This window comes from Pelobates fuscus, chromosome 9 (genome assembly GCF_036172605.1).
Source record: "Pelobates fuscus isolate aPelFus1 chromosome 9, aPelFus1.pri, whole genome shotgun sequence".
NCBI classification, from domain to species: domain Eukaryota; kingdom Metazoa; phylum Chordata; class Amphibia; order Anura; family Pelobatidae; genus Pelobates; species Pelobates fuscus.
This window is the reverse complement of record NC_086325.1, coordinates 79,275,866-79,299,725: the sequence shown is the minus strand read 5'-3', so window position 1 is coordinate 79,299,725 and position 23,860 is coordinate 79,275,866. Positions and strand designations below refer to the sequence as shown.

General features: G+C 37.6%; 1 protein-coding gene across 4 annotated transcripts in view; it reads right to left on the bottom strand.

Annotated features, from left to right (window-relative positions):
- Positions 1-23,860, bottom strand: part of GRIA3 (glutamate ionotropic receptor AMPA type subunit 3) — a 306,497-nt gene that overhangs the window by 72,863 nt on the left and 209,774 nt on the right. For all 4 annotated transcript variants that reach the window (XM_063432104.1, XM_063432105.1, XM_063432102.1 and 1 more), the window contains exons 5-7: positions 21,427-21,480; positions 18,992-19,153; positions 4,781-4,948 (exon numbers count right to left, since the gene is read on the bottom strand). In XM_063432104.1, the coding sequence (XP_063288174.1) occupies positions 4,781-4,948; positions 18,992-19,153; positions 21,427-21,480 (384 nt within the window). The remainder of the gene's footprint in view (positions 1-4,780; positions 4,949-18,991; positions 19,154-21,426; positions 21,481-23,860) is intronic.

Here is a 23,860-nt window from a genome sequence, read left to right as displayed (position 1 = left end):
TCTACCCACGCTCCTACCTCGCGGACGTTGGCCAGCAGGGGAGGCCAAATGTGCATGCGCACTCGCATTAGGATTATGAATGTTTCCATTATACCAGGGGTAGGCAACCTTCGGCTCTACAGATGTTTTGGACTACATCTCCCATAATGCTTTTACAGCCATATTGCTGGCAAAGCATCAAGGGAGATGTAGTCCACAACATCTGTAGAGCCGAAGGTTGCCTACCCCTGCATTATACAATGCTTTCCTATGGGGAAAAAAATCTGACGCTGGAAGTCCTCATGCAGAGCGTGAGGATGTCAGATACCGGACCAAAGGTCCGTTTCAATTCAGGAAGTCACTCTAGAGGTGGAGTTAACCCTCAGAGGTAATTATTGCAGTTTCTCAGAATTAGGGTTAAGGGACATGGGACATTGCACCCAGACCACTTAAATGAAATGAAGTGTTCTGGGTGCCTACAGTGTCCCTTTAAATGTAGTCATTTTAACATGTTTGTGAACGGCTTATCTTGACCTTGCAGATGCCACTGAACTATCTCACTAGTATTATTATTATTATTATTATTATTATTGTGATTTATATAGCGCCAACATATTCCGTAGCGGTATTTACAAGATATGTAGTTCCTTTTATATAGCAATATGCTAAAATCCTGTATGTTTTTTTGATAATTTTTTAATATTTTCTAAATTGTATACATCTCTTTTCAAGCATGTATTCCATAGGGTTGAAATTTTACCAAATTTTGTGTTTCTTTTAAAGTTTTTGCAAATATTTTTAACAGATATGGTGACAATGGGGACTAATTTTAGGAACAGTGCGAAATTCGGAACAATTCTATCAGTACATATGCACTAATACTTTTGAACTGCAATATGAGGATTAAACATGATTGACATTAAGGCCTTTTATATTAGCCAGATGTTGTGTACAAAATTGATTGTTCCATCGTGAACCAATGGATAATGCAGCATATCATGCTTTATTCAGTGAGCACAGACCTCTTTGATGCTCAGCACTGAAAACATGTCTCTTTTTATAAGAATCAGTTTGTGCTGTGAAACTGAAATACAAGATTCAGACTGAAGATGTTCATGCTTCACAAACCTTTTACAATCTGTTATCTCCATGTTTACTTTCCATTTTTAATGCAATGAAAAAAAATGTAAGAGCTAAATCTGTAAAATGTACATCTGCACAAAGTAGCTTACATCATGCTATTCTTTGTATGTTGTGATTAGAGTTATGTATTCATTAATTCACAGGAAATGTCATCTTAGATTATTCTTCAGATTTGAATCAGAGCTGTCCCAGGATGAAAACATATTTCTCTGCCTAGAACCCGGTGATCTGTGCTCCCTTTAAATGGCGAGTGGACCAAAACTAATTAAAAAGCAGCAACTGCACTCCGAGCTTTGTGCCCATATAACAAAATATAATGAGTAGTCTATAGAAAGACTATACAGCTGTTAATTCCTACTGTTAAGATGTAAAAAATTTTTTTTACTGTTAAGATGTTAAAATAAGTGCTCACTTGGAAGTCTATTTTTAACTAGGTATTTTTTTTCCAGGAACTTCCCTTGAAGCTCAGCTAAACTGTGAACAGCAGGTTGTATTTTCAGTTCCATCGGCTATAATTTTTAACACCTTAAGGACCAATCTCTTTTGTCATTTCTAAACACATTCATGACACATTCCAGTGAGTATTGTAGATGTGGAACTCTGTTATACACTCAGACACACTAACAATATAGAGTTCCTAGAAAATAGGGACATTAGGATAGAAAAAAGAGACAGAGGAATTTGGGCCAAAAATAGGGACTGCCTCTCCTAGGGATACACATGCTATACCGTTTTTTACTGAAAATAAGACCGGTCTTATATTAATTTTTGCTCAAAAAAACGCACTATGGCTTATTTTCAGGGCATGTCTTATTCTTAATTTCCCCGAACACAGATTACCTTACTAGCCCATGGAATTCCACAAATCTATGTATGGGGAAACATCCCCAACAATAGATTAGTGAACTGGTGACGATCTCATCTAGGGCTTATTTTTTGGGTAGGTCTTATATTACGAGCATCCCCTGAAACTAAGCTAGGGCTTATTTTCGGGGGGATGTCTTATTTAAGGGGAAAAAATGGAAATACTATTTTAGTCATTGTTAAAAGTTATATAGAAAATATATACTTAAAGGAACACTTCTAGCACCATAACCACTACAGTAGTTATTAAGCACTAAAGTGATATTAACCCCTTCCCGCCGTTACGGCGTTCTATGCCGTCCCGCTTTAAGTGGTCTTTAAAGCCGCTGCGGCGGCATAGAACGCCGTAATGGCTTTGAGCCCTGGAGCGCCCGGGATACTTACCTTCCCGGCGCTCCGCTTCGGGAGGACTGCCTCACAGCCCAGGCAGCCCCCCCACGGCAAAAGAAGCCCCCGGGGGCCATGTGATTGCTCTCAAAGAGCGATCACATGGCCCCCTATAGCTGGCTGTGGATCTGCCAGCAGGGGGACTGTCTAAAATCACAGGCTGGTGGGAAAGTAAAAAAAAAATATTAAACATATTTTAAAATAAAATAAATAAATATATATATATATATATATATATAATATATGTGTATATATTATATATATAATATATATACATATTATATATATGTAACGTCATACAAAGTGTATTTTAATATTAATATAAGTACATATATTAGTATTAAAATACACTTAGAATGACGTTACATATATATAATATACATATATTATATATAATAGATATATACACATATATTATATATATATACGTATAATTACAATAATAAATAAAAAAAAAAAACATTCGAAACAAAATTTTATATAAATTATATATTCATATGTAATTTCATTCTAACTGTATTTTATTATTAATATATATATATCGGTAACAAAATACACTTAGAATGACATTCTATATATATCTATCTATATATAAAATACAAATAACCGCAAATATATATATATAGATAAATACATATAATTACATAAAAGATTACATTACTATACACGTAGAATTTAAATACCTATAAATGCATATATATTAAACGTGTGTATTTAAGTAATCGTTTAACATAATTAACATAATTATGTGATTTGATTAATTAAAATTTGATTGACATGCCTGACAACATAGAGAGAAAGTGCAGAGAATTTAATTTGCACGCACTATATTTGACCCTGTAACTCTCCAAGACACAAAAAAACCTGTACATAGGGGGTACTGTTTTACTCGGGAGACTTCGCTGAACTCAAATATTAGTGTTTCAAACTGGTAAATTGTATTACAACAATGATATTTTAAGTAAAAGTGAAGTTTTTTGCATTTTTTTACAAACGAACTGCACTTTTATGGACTATATTATTGTTGTGATATGTTTTACTGTTTTGAAACACTAATATTTGTGTTTAGTAAAGTCGCCCGATAATAACGGTACCCCCCATGTACAGGTTTTATGGTGTTTTGGAAAGTTAGAGAGTCACATATAAGGCTTGCATTTCATTTTTTTTACATTGAAATTTGCCAGATTGGTTATGTTGCCTTTGAGAGCGTATGGTAGCCCAGGAATGAGAATTACCCCCATGATGGCATACCATTTGCTAAAGTAGACAACCCAAGGTATTGCAAATGGGGTATGTCCAGTCTTTCTTATTAGCCACTTAGTCATAAACACTGGCCAAATATTAGTTTTTTGCATTTTTCACACAAAAACAAATATGAACGCTAACTTTGGCCAGTGTTTGTGACTGAGTGGCTACTAAAAAAGACTAAACATACCCCACGTTCAATACCTTGGGTTGTCTACTTTTTCAAATGGTATGCCATTATGGGGGTAATTCTCATTCCTGGGCTACCACACTGTCTCAAAGGTAACATTACTAATCTATATTTGACCTTGTAACTTTCCAAAACACCTTAAAACCTGTTAATGGGGGGAACTGTTGAACTCGTGAGACATCGCTGATTACAAATATGTGCATTTTTGTTGCAGTAAAATCTAACAGTATTATGACATTCACAGTTAAAATGTCAGACGGAAATACAAATTAAAAAAAATAATCTTATTTTCTCACATTTTTTTTTATTTTATTCATAATAAATTATGTTCCATATATGAATAGTTAATGTTAAATTAAAGCCCTGTTTCCCCTGAACAAAATTATATATAATAAGTGTGGGTGCACTTAATGTGACAGCGGTGAATTACGATTGAACAGACATTTAGCGCAAATTCCAGTTTTTGTTTACGTTTTGTTTTAATCAGAACGTGTACTATTGACTCCGTCCTGAAGGGGTTAAACACTAAATATCTGCGCTATTATATATAAGATAATAGATCATACTAAATCATAAATAAATATCCCTAAAATGATGTTGAGTTAAATACATTCTAAAACTCTTCAAGGCACCAGAGAGCTATAGGTAACTAGCACAGAAGCTATGTTTCAGGCGCCAAGTTAGCACAGGCCAAACCCATCATATCACGCTGTTCTTACCTCCAGCCCAAATTCACACTGGTAGCAGTAAGTAAACTAATTTACAAGGATGAAAACCTATTAAGCCAGCTGTTAAGCCAGCTGCAGTTGGACATCCTTTGTGTATAACCTGTGTGAGTGAAAGGACTGAACCGATTGACTCTACTTCCTTTGTCATCACAGCACAAAGGTAGATGAAATGGACAGATAAGCAGAAGAGAAAAGTGAATCACAATTAAAAATATTAAATACAAATATCATCCTCTATCATTACCATCTTTAATGCTCTTTCTATGTCGATTCCTTGACTCCAAGGTACTGCAGGATTTGCCAGACAGTCTCCAGCGCTACCTCTTCTTGAAACATCCACTCTCTGTCTTCTTAGGTATCGAAATGCCTCGGCTATCACTAGGACTGCATCGTGTGTCAGAGCAGATGTGTACTATAAAATATATTTTGAAAAAAGCAATTAGCTGTACGCAGTTTTGGTAGTGAGTAGTATTTGGTAGTATTAATTTATTATCATACAGAAGTTATTTCAGAAACAGTAATATAGCTAATAAGTTAATATATCATGATCTGAATGTTCATTGCAGCTAAATTCTGGAGGAAATAGCAAGTCGTGTCATTGGCTGGTGAGTCAGTGGTTTATGATACTTGTTCTGATTGCATTAGCATTGTCTTGGTGTCCCCTGGCCCCTTCAGCTCTGAAAAAGTTTGCCTTCAAAGTCCACGATTATTAAAATTAGGTTACTAAAAATCACAGACCAGGAGACTAGGCATTTCCTGGTCCTTTCACTGTTGGAGGAGTTAATGCTGAGAAGGGGAATGTCTTCTCCAGTGGCTATATATAAAATATAAAGCATTTTATCTTCATAGATATGATGTAAATCAAGCAGAAAAACAAGGCCAGTGTTATAAAATGTAAAGGGCGCATACCAAAAAATGTTTGTAATTATTGTGTATAATCTGATAAAGACTTATAACACTTACACTGTTCAGTCACAGCATTAAAACCACTTTCACAAGTGTAAACATTGAAAGTTGAGCATTTTTGCAAATTCCATATTTTTTGGTTTTCTTCTTAATATTTTTCAACATAAATCCAATGTCACTTTAAATTAACTTAAATATATTCAGCTAAAATATTACACAGGACAAATGTTCAATATATAGATGTTTTTCACTAAAATTTAATAATTGGTGAAGGATCTGAATAATTTTGCAATTCATTGTATATTAATTAACCAGGAGTTGTACAGCACACAGCAGCTCAAGCTTTCCATTTAAATGGTGAGCTGACCAGGTGAGGTTCCTAGGAGTCTGGGATATATAACAAATATTTTATCCTCATACAAAGAAAACTTACTCCCGGTTCTGGCCTGTTTCATGTCCAGTCTTAAAGTCTGGTCTTCTGATTAGGCAGGATCAACATGAAAAATAAAATTTCAAAGTATTTCTATACATCTTTAAATGCTTCCATTCTAAATTTCTTCTTAAAGAACCATGTCCTTAGAGTCAAATTAGCTGAGCTTCATCCCCTCATAAAATAAACACAGGCCTAGCAATCCTATAACTTGTAAAATATCCAATCTGGAAGAGTTTGGAGACATTACATTTCTCACTCAATCATTGGAGTCACACTATGAACAAGCATTAGAATTTGCAGTGGATTGTCCACTACACTGAATACACTTACTCAAACAATAGAGATGTCCCGAACAGTTCGCCGAAAACTGTTCGCCGGCAAACATAGCTTGTTCGCGGTCGCCGCGGCGGGCGAACATATGCGATGTTCGGTCCTCCCCCTATTCGTCATGGAGGTTGGAGGGTCTGGGAGGGAGGGTCTGCTGCTGATTGGCTGGAATGTGTCTGCTGACTGTGAGGTACAGCGTCAAAGTTTACTCAATGATGACGAATAGGGGGCGGACCAAACATCGCATATGTTCGCCGGCCGCGGCGCCCGCGAACAAGCTATGTTGGCCGGCGAACAGTTCCTGGCGAACTGTTCGGGACATCTCTATCAAACAATGAACAACTTAGAATTACCAATAGGTACAGGAGATGGGATTATTATCCATTAATCAAATGTCAGACAAAAAAGTTACCACATGGTTTCACTGGATCCAGGGCCGGTACAAGGATTTTGCCGCCCTAGGTAAAATAAAAATTTCTCCTCCCCCCCATGTGACATCACAATGCCCCACCCATATGATCTGCCATATGAACTATGGCTCTCCCTTGGATCCCATAGAGCTCTCCCCTGCCCCTTAGTGGTCTCCCCTCCCCTAGTGTTCATTCCTCTACACCACCCCATCAGTGGTCTCTCCTCCATCCCCCCCTCAGTGGTCTCTACTCTCCTCCCCCACCTCCCTTAGTGTACTCTCCTCTTCTCCTCCCCTTTCCATTAGTGATCTCTCATCTCCCCCCTCCCCCTTAGTGGTCTCTGCTCTCCTCTGCCCCCCCAGTGGTCTCTCCCCCCCTTTTCATTAGTCATCTCTCCTCTCCCCCCCTTTCCATTAGTGGTTCTCCCCTCCTCCCCTCCTTTTCATTAGTGGGCTCTACTCTCCCCACCCTTACTGGTCTTTTCTCTCCCCCTTCCCCTTAGTGGTCTCTCCTCCCCCCCACCCTTAGTGGTCTTTCCTCTTCCCTCACCCTTAGTGGTCTCTTCTCACCCTCTCCCCTAGTGATTTCTCCTCCACCCCCTCCCTCCCTTATAGGTCTCTCCTCAACCCCCACCCTTAGTGGTCAATCCTTACCCCCTCGCTCCCTCAGTGGTCTGTCCTCACCCCCCACCCTTAGGGGCCTATCCTCTCCTCTCCCCCCACCCCTACACTAGTGATCTATCCTCCACCCCTCTCCCCTAGTGGTCTCTCCTCCACCCCCCACCCTCCCTTATAGGTCTCTCCTCAATCCCCACCCTTAGTGGTCAATCCTTACCCCCTCGCTCCCTCAGTGGTCTGTCCTCACCCCCCACCCTTAGGGGCCTATCCTCACCCGCCCCATAGCGGTCTCTCCTCCATCCCCCCCTCCCTTAGTGGTCTCTCCTCACCACTAGTGGTCTCTCCTCCACACCCCACCTCTGGTGGTCACTTCTAACCCCCTCCCTTAGTGGTCTCTCCTCACCCCCCCACCCCCCACCTCTAGTTTAGTGTGGCCAAGCTCCGGTACGGTCCGCTGTACAGGAGCTTCTGTTTCCTGTTACCTTGCCCAATGCACTTTAAAAGGCTCTGTTCATGTGAAGTATGTACTTTTGTACTCCAGACATAGAGACTGGCCGTTAGCCCTAATTCTCTGGAACTGTTTAGGGTATGGGACCATGTGCACGGTGGGTCAAAAATAAGACTTCCAAGAATTTCCTGAACCCCTGCTCTGATCTGGGTGATTTTTGAATATGTTGTTCACCCAGATCAGGGCTATCAGGGGATGTAAGATGGGGATATATTGTTTTTAGGGGTACTTTTGGATTTTTACAAAATATGTGTTTTTTTTATGCTTGGGGATAATTACGTTAATACATTATCAACCTTAATTGTATCACAGGCAGCAGGCAGAGGGGAGGGATTGTGTGCTGTATGTGGGAGTGTCAAGCATTGTTACATTGTTTCTATTGGTCTGTACAATTTGTGTCCTGTGCCCCATCAGCAAAAATTGGTCATAGGAACCGCACTCACTCCCACCGGCCACAGGTGCTCTGGAATAGGACCAGCAATCCCAACACAACAAGGATGTTCCCCATCAGGTCCAGTGGGTGTTCCTCTGGCCTGAAAAGTTGTATAAAAATCCAACCTGTACCATTAAACTCTCAGAATATCTTGCACCTTCATGAAGGTTCGGCTCATGTTTGGGGGATTGGAGAACTACACTCTGGGGATTGCTATAATCACTATACTTCTCTGATTATAATCACTAAGCTCTTGTAAGAGCTGTTCCTGCTATGCTCTCTAGACTAGGAGAGGCCTACCCACTGGATGTGGATCCTGGTCTTGGGTCCAGGGTGGGTGGAGGACGGCGAGACCCCAACCAAGCCGCAGCGATTTGTGGGGTTTCTCTGGCCTGAAAAGTTGTATAAAAATCCAACCTGCACCATTAAACTCTCAGATTATCTTTTACCTTCATGAAGTTTCAGCTCATGTTTGGGGGATTGGAGAACTACGCTCTGGAGATTACTACAATCACTATACTCCTCTGAGTATAATCACTAAGCTCTTGTAAGAGCTGTTCCTGCTATGCTCTATAGACTAGGAAAGGCCTACCTACTGGAAGTGGATCCTGTTCTTGGGTCCAGGGTGGGTGGAGGACGGTGAGACCCCAACCAAGCCGCGGCGATTTGTGGGGTTTATGGTGGTTATGGTGTTCCAGTGCAGTGCTTATGGTACTCGAAAGCACTAGGAAGCAGCGATTGATGGAGGTACCCGGTTGGGGTGCAGGCGGTCCGTCACAAGCATTTCCTGTCAGTCCGGCCGGGTATAGGAAACGGATGTTTCTGTACCGCGAACCTGAGCTCGGCCACGCTACACTGAGGGACTGGCAGGAGGGAGCGCTTTGCACTTCCCTCCTGCCGATCCCTCTTTTTTTGCGTCCCCCGGGCCGATGAGTCCTTATGGACGCGCCGACCCGGGCAGTGCTGCAGCCGCCTGAGACTCTCTATAGAGCGCTCAGGCGGCTGTAGCCTTTAAGGGGCTGGGGATCCTGCCAGCGCCCCTTCCTATAGGAAGTGCCGGCCCTGACTGGATCACATACATTACTGAATATCCTTGGGAATGGGACAAGGCAAAATAAATAAGACCATCTGAGTCATTGAGTGTTGGACACATCAGGACATTGGTTCATACATTTGCATAAATTATTATTATTGTGTAACCCACTTTCCTCCTTTTTTTTCACCACTCCTGTTTTTCACATCCTATCCTCTTAACGCTAAAGACAAGGTTGAACTTTGCACTGTGATGTACTCTTGGGGTATTCTCTTTGAGAAATTCCTATGAGCTCACTGTTACTTTGGAGCTTCATGAATATTGGTCACTAATTTGTTTGTCATTGCCATGTCTCCATTTGTCTACAATTGTTTACTGATTGTATATATTCTAATTACCTAAAATATAGATTTACAATATCAAAAGATACATTGAATGACATTGAAATCGAAGAGACTATATATTTAGGCATTGATTGGTTTCTTAATATATAAACCCATTACTAAAGCATTTCAGTCAGCAAAGTCAAACATAACTAATACATTTACCAAGTAATTTCACCATGTCATTCACCAAAGAGATATCTGTTGAAGGAGGAAATAAATACTATGCTTGGAAATTAATTTTGTCATGAACTGCAATTAGTCAGAATTTGACCCATTGGGTGATCATCCAAATTCACGCTTTCTAAACCATGATATAGATAAATCACAAAACAAACGTCTTAACGCATGTTGGTTTCTTGTGATTCAGAGTTCTGCCTGTGGCGCCAAAAGAGGAGATGATTGATGAGGAAGAAAATGTGATGTTGGTAAATGTTTACTTTATTTATAGATCAAGTGATAAATGACCAATAAAGGGGAAAAAAGGAGGAGAACAAAAAAAAAATAGTATTTGTATGTTAAATATATATTTATTACTCTCTATTGATTACTTTTTCTCACTTGATCAGTGAACCAAATGGTAGGAAAACGCTCCTATCTGTGTAACAATGTATATATATTGCAGTACATTAACTTGCCCATTTTTGTGCCATTTTGGCTTGTTTGATTCCTTTTCCCAAATCTTTTCTGGCGAATGAAATTCAAAAACATGTATGGAATCTGACCACCCTAATTTTGTATTTTTATTTTCAGACAAAGTTACTTTTTTCACTGTGTGCAAGTCTAATAAATACCTTGCCAAAGGCTGCTGCTGATAATGTGTTTTCATTAAACCAGACAATCTGAAATGTTTGTGTGCCTGTCCCTTTTTCTCCATTATTGGATCTACTATTGGAGTTTATTACTACTGCAACATGACCGCAGTCCTACTTTCTATTTATTTAAATATTTATTTTTATAGCTCTAGTGGAAAAATATTGTTCCCCAGAAAATTTTGATATGGTTGTTTTTTATGTCTCAGCTTTTTATTGCTTTTATACGTCCTGCTTCTTGCTTTATCTCTACCTTGGTAGTACTGGTTAGTTCTCAACATGAGCTCAATTGTTGAGTTCACAACACTGTTGCTTACATAAAGGGCTCATACTGCACTCCTTAATATGGATTAAATATCCAGTGCTAAAGATTTGAATTTCAATATTAAAAATTTAAATATTAATATATATTGTTTTCACACAAAATAATGAAATTAGCAATACTATATGGAAAATATAATATAAAATATAAATAGGCTAACTGTTTGGGTCCCCTTTTATTCTCTGGATAGGGAATGGGGCTAAGCAAATTTATAATTCCGGGGTTCTGTTTGACCACCAGGCCATGGGCAGTCGTTGAATCTTGTTCTGAATAATATAGTAATAAATATAAATTAGGAAATATGCTATCTACCAATCATTGTGATAAACATATCTTTGAGACCAGGACAGAGAACAGCTGTAGTCATCACATAGCTACATGTATTCTGCTTCTGATTGATTGGTTGATAATGAATGTTCCATCAACATATTACTTTACCTTTCATGTATCATCATATTTTTACTTAGTTGCTATGGGAATAAGTCAAGGAATTTAAAGTATAATATCCATTCCTTGTCTGTAATAAAAACTTGCTTTTCACTACGGGGAAATCTATGGATTTTAAATTAAACAGGAACTATCAATATTAGGGAAATGTAACCCTTACTAACTATAAACTTAGCTGTAAGCCTAACTCTAAAATATTAAGTAATATGATATATAAGCAAAAGTGAGGCACATTTAAAAAAAATCATCTGGTCTACATTCTATCTGTCTGTTTATCTTATATATGTATGTGTATATGTATATGTATGTGTATGTGTGTGTGTGTATTTATTGTCAGTCAGTCAAAATTAAGTCAAACACTTATTAGTGAATAAGGCCTTAAGTGGAAAACCTGAATAACTATTTAATTAGTTTTAGGATTTATATATAATTGACAACGCAACATCCTCAATATTTTATGATTAATATTTTATAACCCTTATTATCTCTTCCAAACACAGTGGTAATGGTACATATAAAAAGGGATGATAATAGGTTAAATGTTTTTTAAATTGTATTAAAAAAAAAGAAAGCACATATTAAAATTTATGATTAGGTTACACATTCTGTGTCCGTTAATGTAATTAAATCAAACAACTTAAGCTCAGTAAAATGTAATTGGAAAAAATTAAATGTGCCCTTATTAAACTAAATGCATTATATTTATTCTAAGGAAAATCAATTAAATTGCATAATTATAATTGCTTTTAGTTAGAACCTAAATATGTAATTTTTAATATAATCATGTATAATGAATTAATTGTATTTATTTTCAAAGCCTTTATTACTTAGTTAACCCCTTTGGTATATTGTATTAATATCTAATGACACTGACTACCTGATTCAGATACAGGCCCCTCTTTAAAGATATGTAATGTATCCTGTTGGCATTCTTATTTACATATACACATAAATATTCTATAGTTAGAAACATAGAAACATAGAATGTGACGCAGATAAGAACCATTTGGCCCATCTAGTCTGCCCAATTTTCTAAATACTTTCATTAGTCCCTGGCCTTATCTTATAGTGAGGATAGCCTTATGCCTATCCCACGCATGCTTAAACTCCTTTACTGTGTTAACCTCTACCACTTCAGCTGGAAGGCTATTTCATGCATCCACTACCCTCTCAGTAAAGTAATACTTCCTGATATTATTTTTAAACCTTTGTCCCTCTAATTTAAGACTATGTCCTCTTGTTGTGGTAGATTTTCTTCTTTTAAATATAGTCTCCTCCTTTACTGTGTTGATTCCCTTTATGTATTTAAATGTTTCTATCATATCCCCCCTGTCCCGTCTTTCCTCCAAGCTATACATGTTAAGATCCTTTAACCTTTCCTGGTAAGTTTTATCCTGCAATCCATGAACCAGTTTAGTAGCCCTTCTCTGAACTCTCTCTAAGGTATCAATATCCTTCTGAAGATACGGTCTCCAGTACTGCGTACAATACTCCAAGTGAGGTCTCACCAGTGTTCTGTACAATGGCATGAGCACTTCCTTCGTTCTACTGCTAATACCTCTCCCTATACAACCAAGCATTCTGCTAGCATTTCCTGCTGCTCTATTACATTGTCTGCCTACCTTTAAGTCATCAGGAATAATCACCCCTAAATCCCTTTCCTCAGATGTTGAGGTTAGGGCTCTATCAAATATTCTGTACTCTGCCCTTGGGTTTTTACGTCCAAGATGCATTGTCTTGCACTTATCCACATTAAATGTCAGTTGCCACAACTCTGACCATTTTTCTAGTTTACCTAAATCATTTGCCATTTGGCTTATCCCTCCTGGAACATCAACCCTGTTACATATCTCAGTATCATCAGCAAAAATACATACCTTACCATCAAGACCTTCTGCAACATCACTAATAAAAATATTAAAGAGAATGGGTCCAAGTACAGATCGCTGAGGTACCCCACCGGTGACAAGCCCAAGCTTCGAATATACTCCATTGGCTACAACCCTCTGTTGCCTGTCACTCAGCCACTGCCTTACCCATTCAACAATATTGGAATCCAAACTTAAAGATTGCAGTTTATTGATAAGCCTTCTATATGCAACAGTGTCAAAAGCCTTACTGAAATCTAGGTAAGCAATGTCTACTGCACCACCCTGATCTATAATTTTAGTTACCCAATCAAAAAAATCAATAAGATTAGTTTGGCATGATCTCCCTGAAGAAAACCCATGTTGTCTCTGATCTTGAAATCCATGTGTTTTTAGATGTTCAAGGATGTTAGGATATAAACAGGGTTACTGGGGCAGTGGATTAGCAAGAAAGTAGAATGTACAAAGATTTAAACGTAAATGAAAAATAGAATGTAAAATGTGTTGGAATAAGTTGTACTAAAGTCTGAATCATTCTAAACATTACAAAACAGTTTTGAAACAATTATTTGGTGTTTACAAGCCATTCGATATGGCGTGCTATAACTTTATAAAAAAAATTAACACAGTTGAGCTAAACACTTGTACAAGGTTACAATGTATTGCTATATTTATGCTTTAGCAGTTTCCACTATGCAGTTGGCTATGGGGTTAAAATGTATCCAAAATTTATATCACTTTATTTTTAAAACTCGACTATCTTGTACTAAATTGTACAAATTACTTGTCAATTAACCTCAGTTGACTGTTCTCTTTATCCTTTTTTAATTTATTTGTTATTGCATACTTCACACAACTGAAGTGCATTACAAATATAAGATCAAACTACAGTTTCAAGTAATAAAAGAACTAATAGTCAGGGGAATAGAGGTGCATATCTCATAACCTAAGTAAAAACTGTGCATTTTAAGTAATAAGACTGCAAATTTCAACTGAGTGAAAACATCACAAAGTCATCAAGTATTGTAAATTTATCAGGATACTTCTACCCTCAAAACTGTTTTAAATTACTTACTCTCTTGGGTTATCCCAGTGGACTAATTCTCCCACACATGTAGCCATCAATACCCTCAATCTTATTTTTTAGATGCATGCACAGTATTTGTAACACTCAGTTTCCTCTTTCAGGTCACAATCTCGTATATTTTGTTATTGAGAGCTCCCTCACCCAAAATTCTCATTTCAGAAGAATCCTAATTTCTCTTGACCTCAGCTGATGTCTGTTCGGAACTCTCATCTATCCCTACCTTCTCCTGTACCTCTCTGGCTATCTCCTCTTATAACACTACCCTTACCTGTGCCCTGGATGCTGAAGCCCCACTCAAAACATACACCTCAAGGAGAACTCTCCTCCAACTGTGGTACACTAAGTCAACCCACTATATATATGCTTCTGTTCACACTGAATGCTGCACATTGTTAGGCTCCATTACAAATTCATCTTGTGCATGTACAGGGCAGCCCTCACCCTTGCTAAACAATTATACTTTTCCTCTCTAATTAGTTCATACTCCCACAATCCAAGGCATCTTTTATTATACCTTTAATGCTCTTCTTTGGTTCCTGCTGCGACCACACCCCAAACTAAATTTTAGCAGATAGCTTTGCAGGCTATTTTACTGACAAGATTATTCAGTTAGGTAAATAGCTCTCCCCCATTCACTCCTTTCTCTCTTATCCAAACTTGGACCATGACTTTCCTACCATTCAGGCCTTCTACCCTGGTACTGAAAAGAAGGTGACTGTACTACTCATTTCCTCTCACTCCACCACTTGTCCCATCCCATCTCACCTTATCAGATCTCTCTCCCCTTGTCTTGTGCCACCAACTGCTCGCTCTCTTCTGGCATTGTCCCTGTTCCCCTTAAACATGTTACTGTCATTCCAATCCTAAAAAAGCCTTATAACTACTGCCCTATATTCCTTTGGATTCCGCTACCACCTGTATGCCAATGACACCCAGATATATCTCTACTCATGTTGCATTTCATCCACCTCTAATTGGATGTATGCCACTTTCTGAAATTCTATCTCTCTGAAATTGAGCATCTTTTCATAATGATAATCTTCTTATTTCACTCTCTCTGCAAGTTGATGGTATCCGCATTACCCTATGCTTGCAAGCTTGCTGTCTTTGTGTTATCTTTGATACTGGCCACACCTTTATGCCTCACATCCAGTGTGTTGCAAAAACCTGCCGACTCCACCTTAAAGACATTGCCCGTATACGCCCCTTCGTTACACAAGATGCTGTTTCTGCTCTAATAACTTCTCACATTGAATATTGTAATTCTCTCCTAATTGGTCTCCCCAGAAACCATACTGCCTCACTACAGTCAGTAATGTATGCTGCTACCAGGCTGATTTTACTCTCCTGTTGCTCCTCTCAAATCTTGTGCCTCTGTCAATCCTTAAATTGGTTTCTTGTACCCTATTGAAAATACTATTCAAAATACTAACCCTTACCTCTAAAGCAGGGCTGTCCAACCTGCGGCCCCCCAGATGTTGCTGAACTACAACTCCCATGATTCCCTGGCTATCTATTTAATTGAAAGCCTCATGGGAGTTGTAGTTCATCAACATCTGGGGGGCCGCATGTTGGACAGGCCTGCTCTAAAGCTCTAAACAACTCTAGACCCTATTACATTTCTTAACTAATTCATAGGTATGCCCCTTCTTAGTCTCTCCGCTCTGCCAGTGACCTTATTCTGTCCGCTGCTCATACCCTTTCTGCTAACCTGCCCTTGCAGGATTTTTCGTGTGTGGCTACTTTCATTTGGAACAGTCTGCCTACACTCATCAGACTCTCCACTAGTCTTTAATAATTTAAAAAGCTCTTCAATACTCATCTCTTCAGAAGAGCTTACGGCCTCCCACATGAACTTCTATTTCACAAACCTGTCTCTAGCTCTTCCTAAAGGACAACTCCATTCAACTTTAAGTTCTGCTACTTTCCCACATTGTCGCTTGGTTGCTATCCCCTACGCTACCCATCTATTGTGTTTTTATACCCCACCTCCTTTAAGCTCCTCTAAGCCCAACCTTGTAAGCTCATCAACCTATTATTTTGTAGTTGTGTCATTTATTGTTAAATTTCCCCCTTTATAATATTGTAAAGTGCTTGCTGCGAAATATGTTGGTGCCATATAAATGGCGATAATAATAATTTGCCATTACTGATCTCTGGAAGCATTTTAGAGAGTTTTCTCAGTACCCAAACATCTTTAGGGTGAATGTACATATAACTTAAGAAATATATATGTATATTTATCTATCTTTTTTTTGTGTTTTTACATAATATGTGAAGGAAAAAAAGATGACTTAATGGAATTATTGAATGACAGATTTCCTTCAAGATTTCTTAAAGGTGTGGGCAGTGTAAACACCAATTACCACGAACGCAGGATAGCATTGATAAAGAAAGTTAGTATGTTCATACTTATTTCTAGGTATCATTGTCATTATAATTAATTAAATAAAATCAAGGGTGCCATATCAATGGTGCTAAAAGCAGACCAGAAATTGCAAGATAGTTACAGGAAGTATTTAACGAAGAGAATAGATATTTCAAAATGAATATTTCATGGAGGGAAGACTAAGGATCCATGCTACTAACACAGTTTAGTGGTTTAATCCTTTAAGGACACATGACATGTGTGACATGTCATGATTCCCTTTTATGCCAGACGTTTGGTGCTTAAGGGGTTAATGTCTTAATGTGGTAAAAAAAAATAAAAGTTAGAACTTTCCAAAACTTTTAGCTGAATACCGTATAAAAAAAAAACAACAACCTTTCGCTCTGTATGTTCTGTGTATATCTAATGATTTTAGTGAGAAATATTGAAATTGAATGCTCTGCAGCATGTATATTATTTTAAGCATACTGGGACTTGATCCTTTGCTTCTGTTTGCAACATAATTTCCATTATTAATGAAGCAAATTTCTATCTTATTCTATGTGGGATTTGGCTAATTATGTCTAATTGCAGAATCATCACCGGCAAACTGACCTAAAAACTAACTTTAAAAGTATCTCTATATGGACACATTAATTTCCCTTTACTTATTCAATCTGTTTTTTTAAGTCAGTGTGATCAACAAACAATGTAGCTGCACCATATTGCTGCACTTTGTGGGTTTCCATTGATCTTAGTTCACCTAAATTACAAATCATCCTTAATTGGGTAATAGCATTCTGGACACCATCAGATAATGATTGCTGGTGTTTATAATTTCTTCAGACAAGTGAACTACCTTCACGGATATAACTTTGACTTTTCCTTAACTGTCCTACAGAATGAGCTATTGTTATTGCACCTAAACTCTCATCTAAACTAAGATTCTACCTTTTGAAATAACAGTGTTTTGTTTTTTTGACCCCTAAGTCATAGGTGATTGCTGTAAAATCGATCACCAGCAACAACTGTAAAAATAATTTTCAGGTTTCGGAAAAGGGGTCCCTTGTGTTCGCTCTTTTTTACACTAAGGAGGCAAGTATAAGCCATTTCAAATGAGGAGTATTTCATCCCTTACAGATAGAGATAATCACTGTTAGAAATGGTGCTAAGCTACATCACTGTCCATCAGGTCAGTAGTTCAGTAGTTTATGTAGGTGGATGGTGGGGTTACTTAAGCACATCTATCTCCCCCTCTGGTTATCTTACAGCAGAATGTTACCCACTATTTGAAAGACATCACAATCTTCTTTTAAATGTGGGATTAAATGCCCCTCTCATATACAGCTGATCACCTGACCCAGATATGCATTTTATAAAGGGGTGAGGGCATTATCCCATTTTGGAAAGAGAGGCTTTAGCACATGGGAGTGAAATGCTCTAGTAGTTAAGGGGTTAATCTGGGGAGTAGGTAAGGATGCTGTCAGTAAAATATATAATAGCAGTAGAATTATCTGATCCACACACAACTAAAATGGATACCAATAAATAGCATTTATGTTTGAACCAGCAACCTTCTTTCGTTGCTTTAGTACAAATAGAAAAGCTTGCATCTAAACTTTATCCAAAACTAGGTGCCCTGTACAGAAACAAATCCTGCCTAAGCCCTTCAGTAAAGGAAAAGATTGTACAGCAAATGCTGATGCCAATCATTGATTATGGGGATGTAGTATATGCATCTGCATCGCAATCCCACATTAATAAACTCAACACATTGTATAACTCGTTCTGCCGATTTGTGCTACAATGTAATTACAGGACCCACCATTGTGACATGCTAAAAGAACTAAACTGGCTGTCGCTGGAATCCAGACGCACCCTTCATCTTTCTAGCCTTGTGTTTAAGAGCTTTTCTGGGAAACTCCCACCCTACCTGAACGCAATGCTTTCCCCGGCTGTTCCCACTTCCTACAACCTCCGATCCAGTACCAACACTTTACTTAGTCTACCTCAATATAAAAAGAAAGCAGCCCGATCCTCCTTCTCCTACAGAGCACCGCATTTGTGGAACGACCTCCCGCACAAATTAAAATCTTCCCTAAGTTTAAAGTCCTTTAAGAGATCCATCTCTACATACCTCAAAACAGAATGTACCTGTCATGGTTGATTATATTTTTCCTACCTGTTCTATGTTAAATGTTGTATATATTGTATATTAATTTTGTATTTTATTGTACACTAACTGTAACAATGCAATGATTTGTGGACCCAGGACATACTTGAAAACGAGAGAAATCTCAATGTATCTTTCCTGGTAAAATATTTTATAAATAAAATAAAATAAATAATAAAATAAATGGCAAATCATAATATGGGGAAAATAAGAGAATTGGGGCTCCAGACCTGATATTTAGCACAGATTGGCCAACCTTTCTGTTTGGTGTTTCTTTTTTTACGTTTTAAATGTTCATATTGAAAATTTGAAGTGCCTTTTACTGTACCTTTAATGGTGAATTCCTTGCTTCAGGAAATTCCCTCTCATCCAGACGTACCCATCTCTGCAAAAACTGCTGTACAAGTGGGTTTTCATTGTTTACAATTTGAAATCCTGTCACATTGGCTCCGCCATGCATTACTCTATCCAGGACGATGCCCGTGAAACCCTAAATGTAGACAAGATTGAAAGTCAATGGCGTTTATTAATCCTGTATCACGTATTTTGTCTATGTTACAAAACTAGTAAAGACATAGGAAGAGTTGATGCTGCAAAAATTCAGGAGCCAAATACATTTGCTGATGAATTGTTTGAGAGTTAAAACGTCTGTCTAGACTTGATGATGCAGTAAGGCCAGATGGAACTTTTGTATTTTAGCTATATTGATACATTGCTGAGGGATACTGATAACATATAACATCTGCACAATGTGTCCTGCCAAGACTGGAACTGGGTATTTTGCAGGTCAATGGTACAATAAGGACAGAGGCCAGTCTTTTTTTTCACATTTATTCTGCTGGACTAAAATTTCTAAGCAACTTGCTTGGAGTTTGATTATTAAATTCTAGGTATAATCACGCCTGCTAACGCCTGTGATAAATATTTCCTGTTAAGCTCTTTCCTTATCTATGCCTTTAAGCTCTGGATTCTATTACCAGTGGAAAGTGTCTTTCTATTTATAGCACTGTGTTCTATTATATTATACAGAGACATTCAGAGAAACATTTATTAAAAATAATAGAATCATGCTCTAAATGCATCAAAGTCATTATCAAATATTGCATTAGAGTTCACCTAGAACTTTTACTAGAAAAAAAGTCTGTGAATGGAGAACACAGAACTACTCTGCTGTGCAAAAACTACAGTGCAGTTTTGTTCATGTATTTTTTTTTTTATTTAATCATTATATTACATTTCCAGCCAGTAAAATGCTGATCCATTATTAAGATTACATTCTCAGAAAGTGGCCAGGCTAGTGCCTACCACTGTGCACAAGTGGCCAAACCCATCATGTCCGTGATTGGAATGGTCTAGGAAACAGTTTGCAACACACAATGCGAAAGAAGGGTGCAAGCTGTGATCTGAAATGTTGACACTACTGGAAAGTCTTTGCCTGTCATCTGACTAATGACAATATTTAAAATTCATATGTAGTTCAAACTGTTATTTTTGTATGAAAGAAGCAATTTGATTTAGGGTAATTCACTAAACTGGGAATCATGGAGAGTTGTCAAAAATATTCAAATTTAGAATGAAATAGTTGAAATAGAAAAAAACGAACACTCTACACTGTAGTGGTTATGGTGTCAGAAGTGCTTTGCCCCGCCCCCATCCACTTGCATTATAAGTTATCATGCTATTGTTGAGCCATTTTTCAGCTGAGTGATTTCAGCCTATCACATCACCAATTGCTAGTATGAATTGGTATTTTCAGAAGGAAGAATGTAACCCCTGCCTTAGCCATATTTCTAGTGAGGTCCAGGCTGTGGGTGGTCAGAAAACCTTATTTAGTGTTAAACTGCTCAAAAATAGTTTAATACTGAATGGACAGTGCTAGGGTAGGTACGGTTATTATGCCTAGAGTATCCCTTTATAATGTGGTGCACTTAAGTATATGTAGAGTCCAGAGAATAAATTCATAGAATCTTTTTCTAGGTGGCATATGTGTAAGGAGCGAATCTGTGTATTGTGTTTTGTTCAAATCTGGGAAGAAAAATATTTGACTGTCTGCAGTCATATAATTAGAGAGTACATCTGTTGTGTGTGGGCATATTTATATATTTTTGGAGGGTTGTTTATATTGTTTCACTCATTTACCCCGTACGTGCCCTCGTCCACTCTTTAATGTCCTGCTGTACAATTGCTTTGTTGCACTTCATCCACATAATCTCCAACTCCTCTATACAAAGAGTCTGAAGAACATATGTCACAACACTCAAATGATAATGGGCAACTCTGACAGCCTGTGTAGGAAGGAAGCCAGCAAACTAGACTCCAGGTAATGTGTTGCATTATAGAAGAGTTGCCAAGAAAACACATTGGGGAATGTGTCTGAAATCTGCATGCATTTTATTAACACAAAGTACAGACAAAATGTTCTATTTCTCCAAATTATGTCAGCAATTTTTATGAAGAACAAATCGGCCCATTCCCTATTCTATTATCTTACAACAGATTCTCCTAATAACATATAACAGAAGCCAACACATTTTAATATTCGAGACTTGTAAAACAATGTATAATATGATATCGAATGAACAAATGGAAGTTTAATCTTTCCTACAGTCTCTTGCAATTGCCAAAAACATTTATCACAGATCTGAGGGCAAACTCACAGTTCAGCTCTTCTTTGGATGAATAAATTGGACATTATAATGATTAGATAAGTTAACCAGTAACAATAATATACGGTTTAAAAAAAAAAAAAAAAAAAAATCTTACCAGGTTTGCAAGTATATAATGGTATCCTCGTGTGTGTTTGCCAAGAATTACAACCTGTGAGAAAGGGAGAAAAAAAATATATAGATCAGGTAAAATGTCAGATCCTTTTTATGTCAGTTTTATCAGTGTGTGTAACCTTTATGCTGAGGGTAATACAATATATGTTGGAAACATTTTTTGCCATATAGTTGGTTTGAAGATTACTGATGTCCTGGGTATTTCAAGAGTTAACTTGTAACTGATGAGAATATGGGTGGGGAGTGAGAAAGATAGTGTTTTCGTTCTTATATTAATATGTATTGTACTGCAGGAGCTATAATGAGCACCGCTCTTCCCCCTTTTCAAAGGCTGTACTGACTTCTTTAAACTCCCATATGGTGTGGATCTTCTGACTTCCTGAATGACATTTGAACATAAAAAGAACTATAACAAAGAAGATATCTAAGGAGGCTTTGTTTCGTACAGCCATGAGAAATATGACCATAGTTTTGTAGGAAAACCCCCTGAGGATATTTTGATTCTAATGATTTGAGACTACGTGGTTACTGCATTTAAATCAGAGGCTAATGTAGTTATGTCTGTGCTTGCTGCAAAACCCTTTACACGAGGATCTATCAAGCTGCTTCTAGATAACATCTACATCTATTCCACGTCATCATAAAAGTGTCCACTTCGTGCCATACCTTCCTCATGCCATTACAGAAAACATGTATTTATGATCTAGCAGCTTTTCATAGTGAGTGTGAGAATAGGTCAGAGAAAGGAGGCAAATTAAAAAACAAAACAAAAAAAACATAGTCCACAATGAATAAACAGCTGCCTAAAACAGGAATAGACACATAAAGTAGATAAGTCCAAAAGTAGATAAATGTCAGCGTTGTGCAATAGCCCCAAATCAGTGTTTGTGGGGAAGCTGGGTATTGAGGTAAATGTGTATGATTTCCACCTCCCCAGCGGTGGTTTATGAAATTAGGACACATAACTGCATGGAAACATCTACTGTAACTGTATTGACAAACAATGATGCTGGCATATATGTTTGTATGTGTATGGGCACAAACACATTTTATATAGACAGAAAGCCACACATTCATTTAAAACATCGCTAATGCACAAAATACGTACTTTATAACATGTGCAGTGAGAGGAGAGTATTTCATGTAAACCTTCAAATGCAAAGGAATGTCCTCTCTAAGAACACGTTCCACTAGTCTGCACACTGTAGACAATCCTGTAATGACTATTTTATCTTTAATCTTCCCCCACATCTCTAACAACATTTTGTTCTTTGTCAGAAAGGGTATAGCGAATGTATAACTGGTTCCTCATTACTATGCATACCTAATGATTCCTCTTAGGAATGAATTGGATAAGTAAAATCATAAGGACTTCCTTTCAAGTTAAGGTAAGCTCTCTCAGTGGTGCTCTTCATGCATCAGTGGTTCCAAATGATTCCTACGGGGAATTGGGCTTACACATTTCCTACAGGGATGTCCTCTTCAAAGAAGTAGTAACTGAAATATACCAGTTACTTCATCAACTTCTTTTCATTCCTCTAGGTGAAGCATTGCAAATGTATGTCATGCGTGATGTATGTATATATATCTGTGCTTGTTAGACAGGAATTAATGAAAGATAGGAAAGACATACATTAACCACTATCTGTATAAAATTGTAAATTGCAGATGTGCTACGGAAGGCACAACTAAGAAATTTAAAAAAGAAAATGTGAAAAATAAAACACACACACATACACATACACATACACACACACAAACACTCTCTTTCTCTCTCTTTCTCTCTCTCACTCTATAAGCAAAATCCCCTTTGAAAATATTTTATAAATAAATATATAGAAGTAAATAGATACTTTGAAAAGCCTTACAGTAATAACAGCAATAAAATCAAAATGCTTGTGATATTCAGAGAGCTATCTGAAGAGCAAACATATAAATTTGGTATCATAAATGAGACATTAAATTTGTAAAATAAATTTGTATCTGATGCTGCAATCCACAGTATATTTCTATACAGAAACATAAACTGCACAGAAGATCTTAATAAAAGAAAAAACTGACAATAATCATAATCTGTCAAATACAAAATCTTAATTTTATAACCTTGTTATCTACCACTATCAAAATGTAAAAAAATGGAAATGTCATCTATATTGTTTGTCGGATAATCAGAAAAATAATATATATATTCAGTGGTGCTGTGGAGACAGGCTCAGGCACTGAGGGTAGTGGTGTTGTAGAGACTGTGGTGAGGCTTGGAGACTGTGGTGAGGCCGCATAGAAAGTAGTTGTTGTTGGGGGATTCCATCATAAGAGGTATGGAGATGGACAATGGTGGTCTTGTGGGATGTCATTCCGGAGCTACTGCTCACAGAGACAGGAGACGTATTTGTAATATTGTTAAGCGAGCAAAGCAG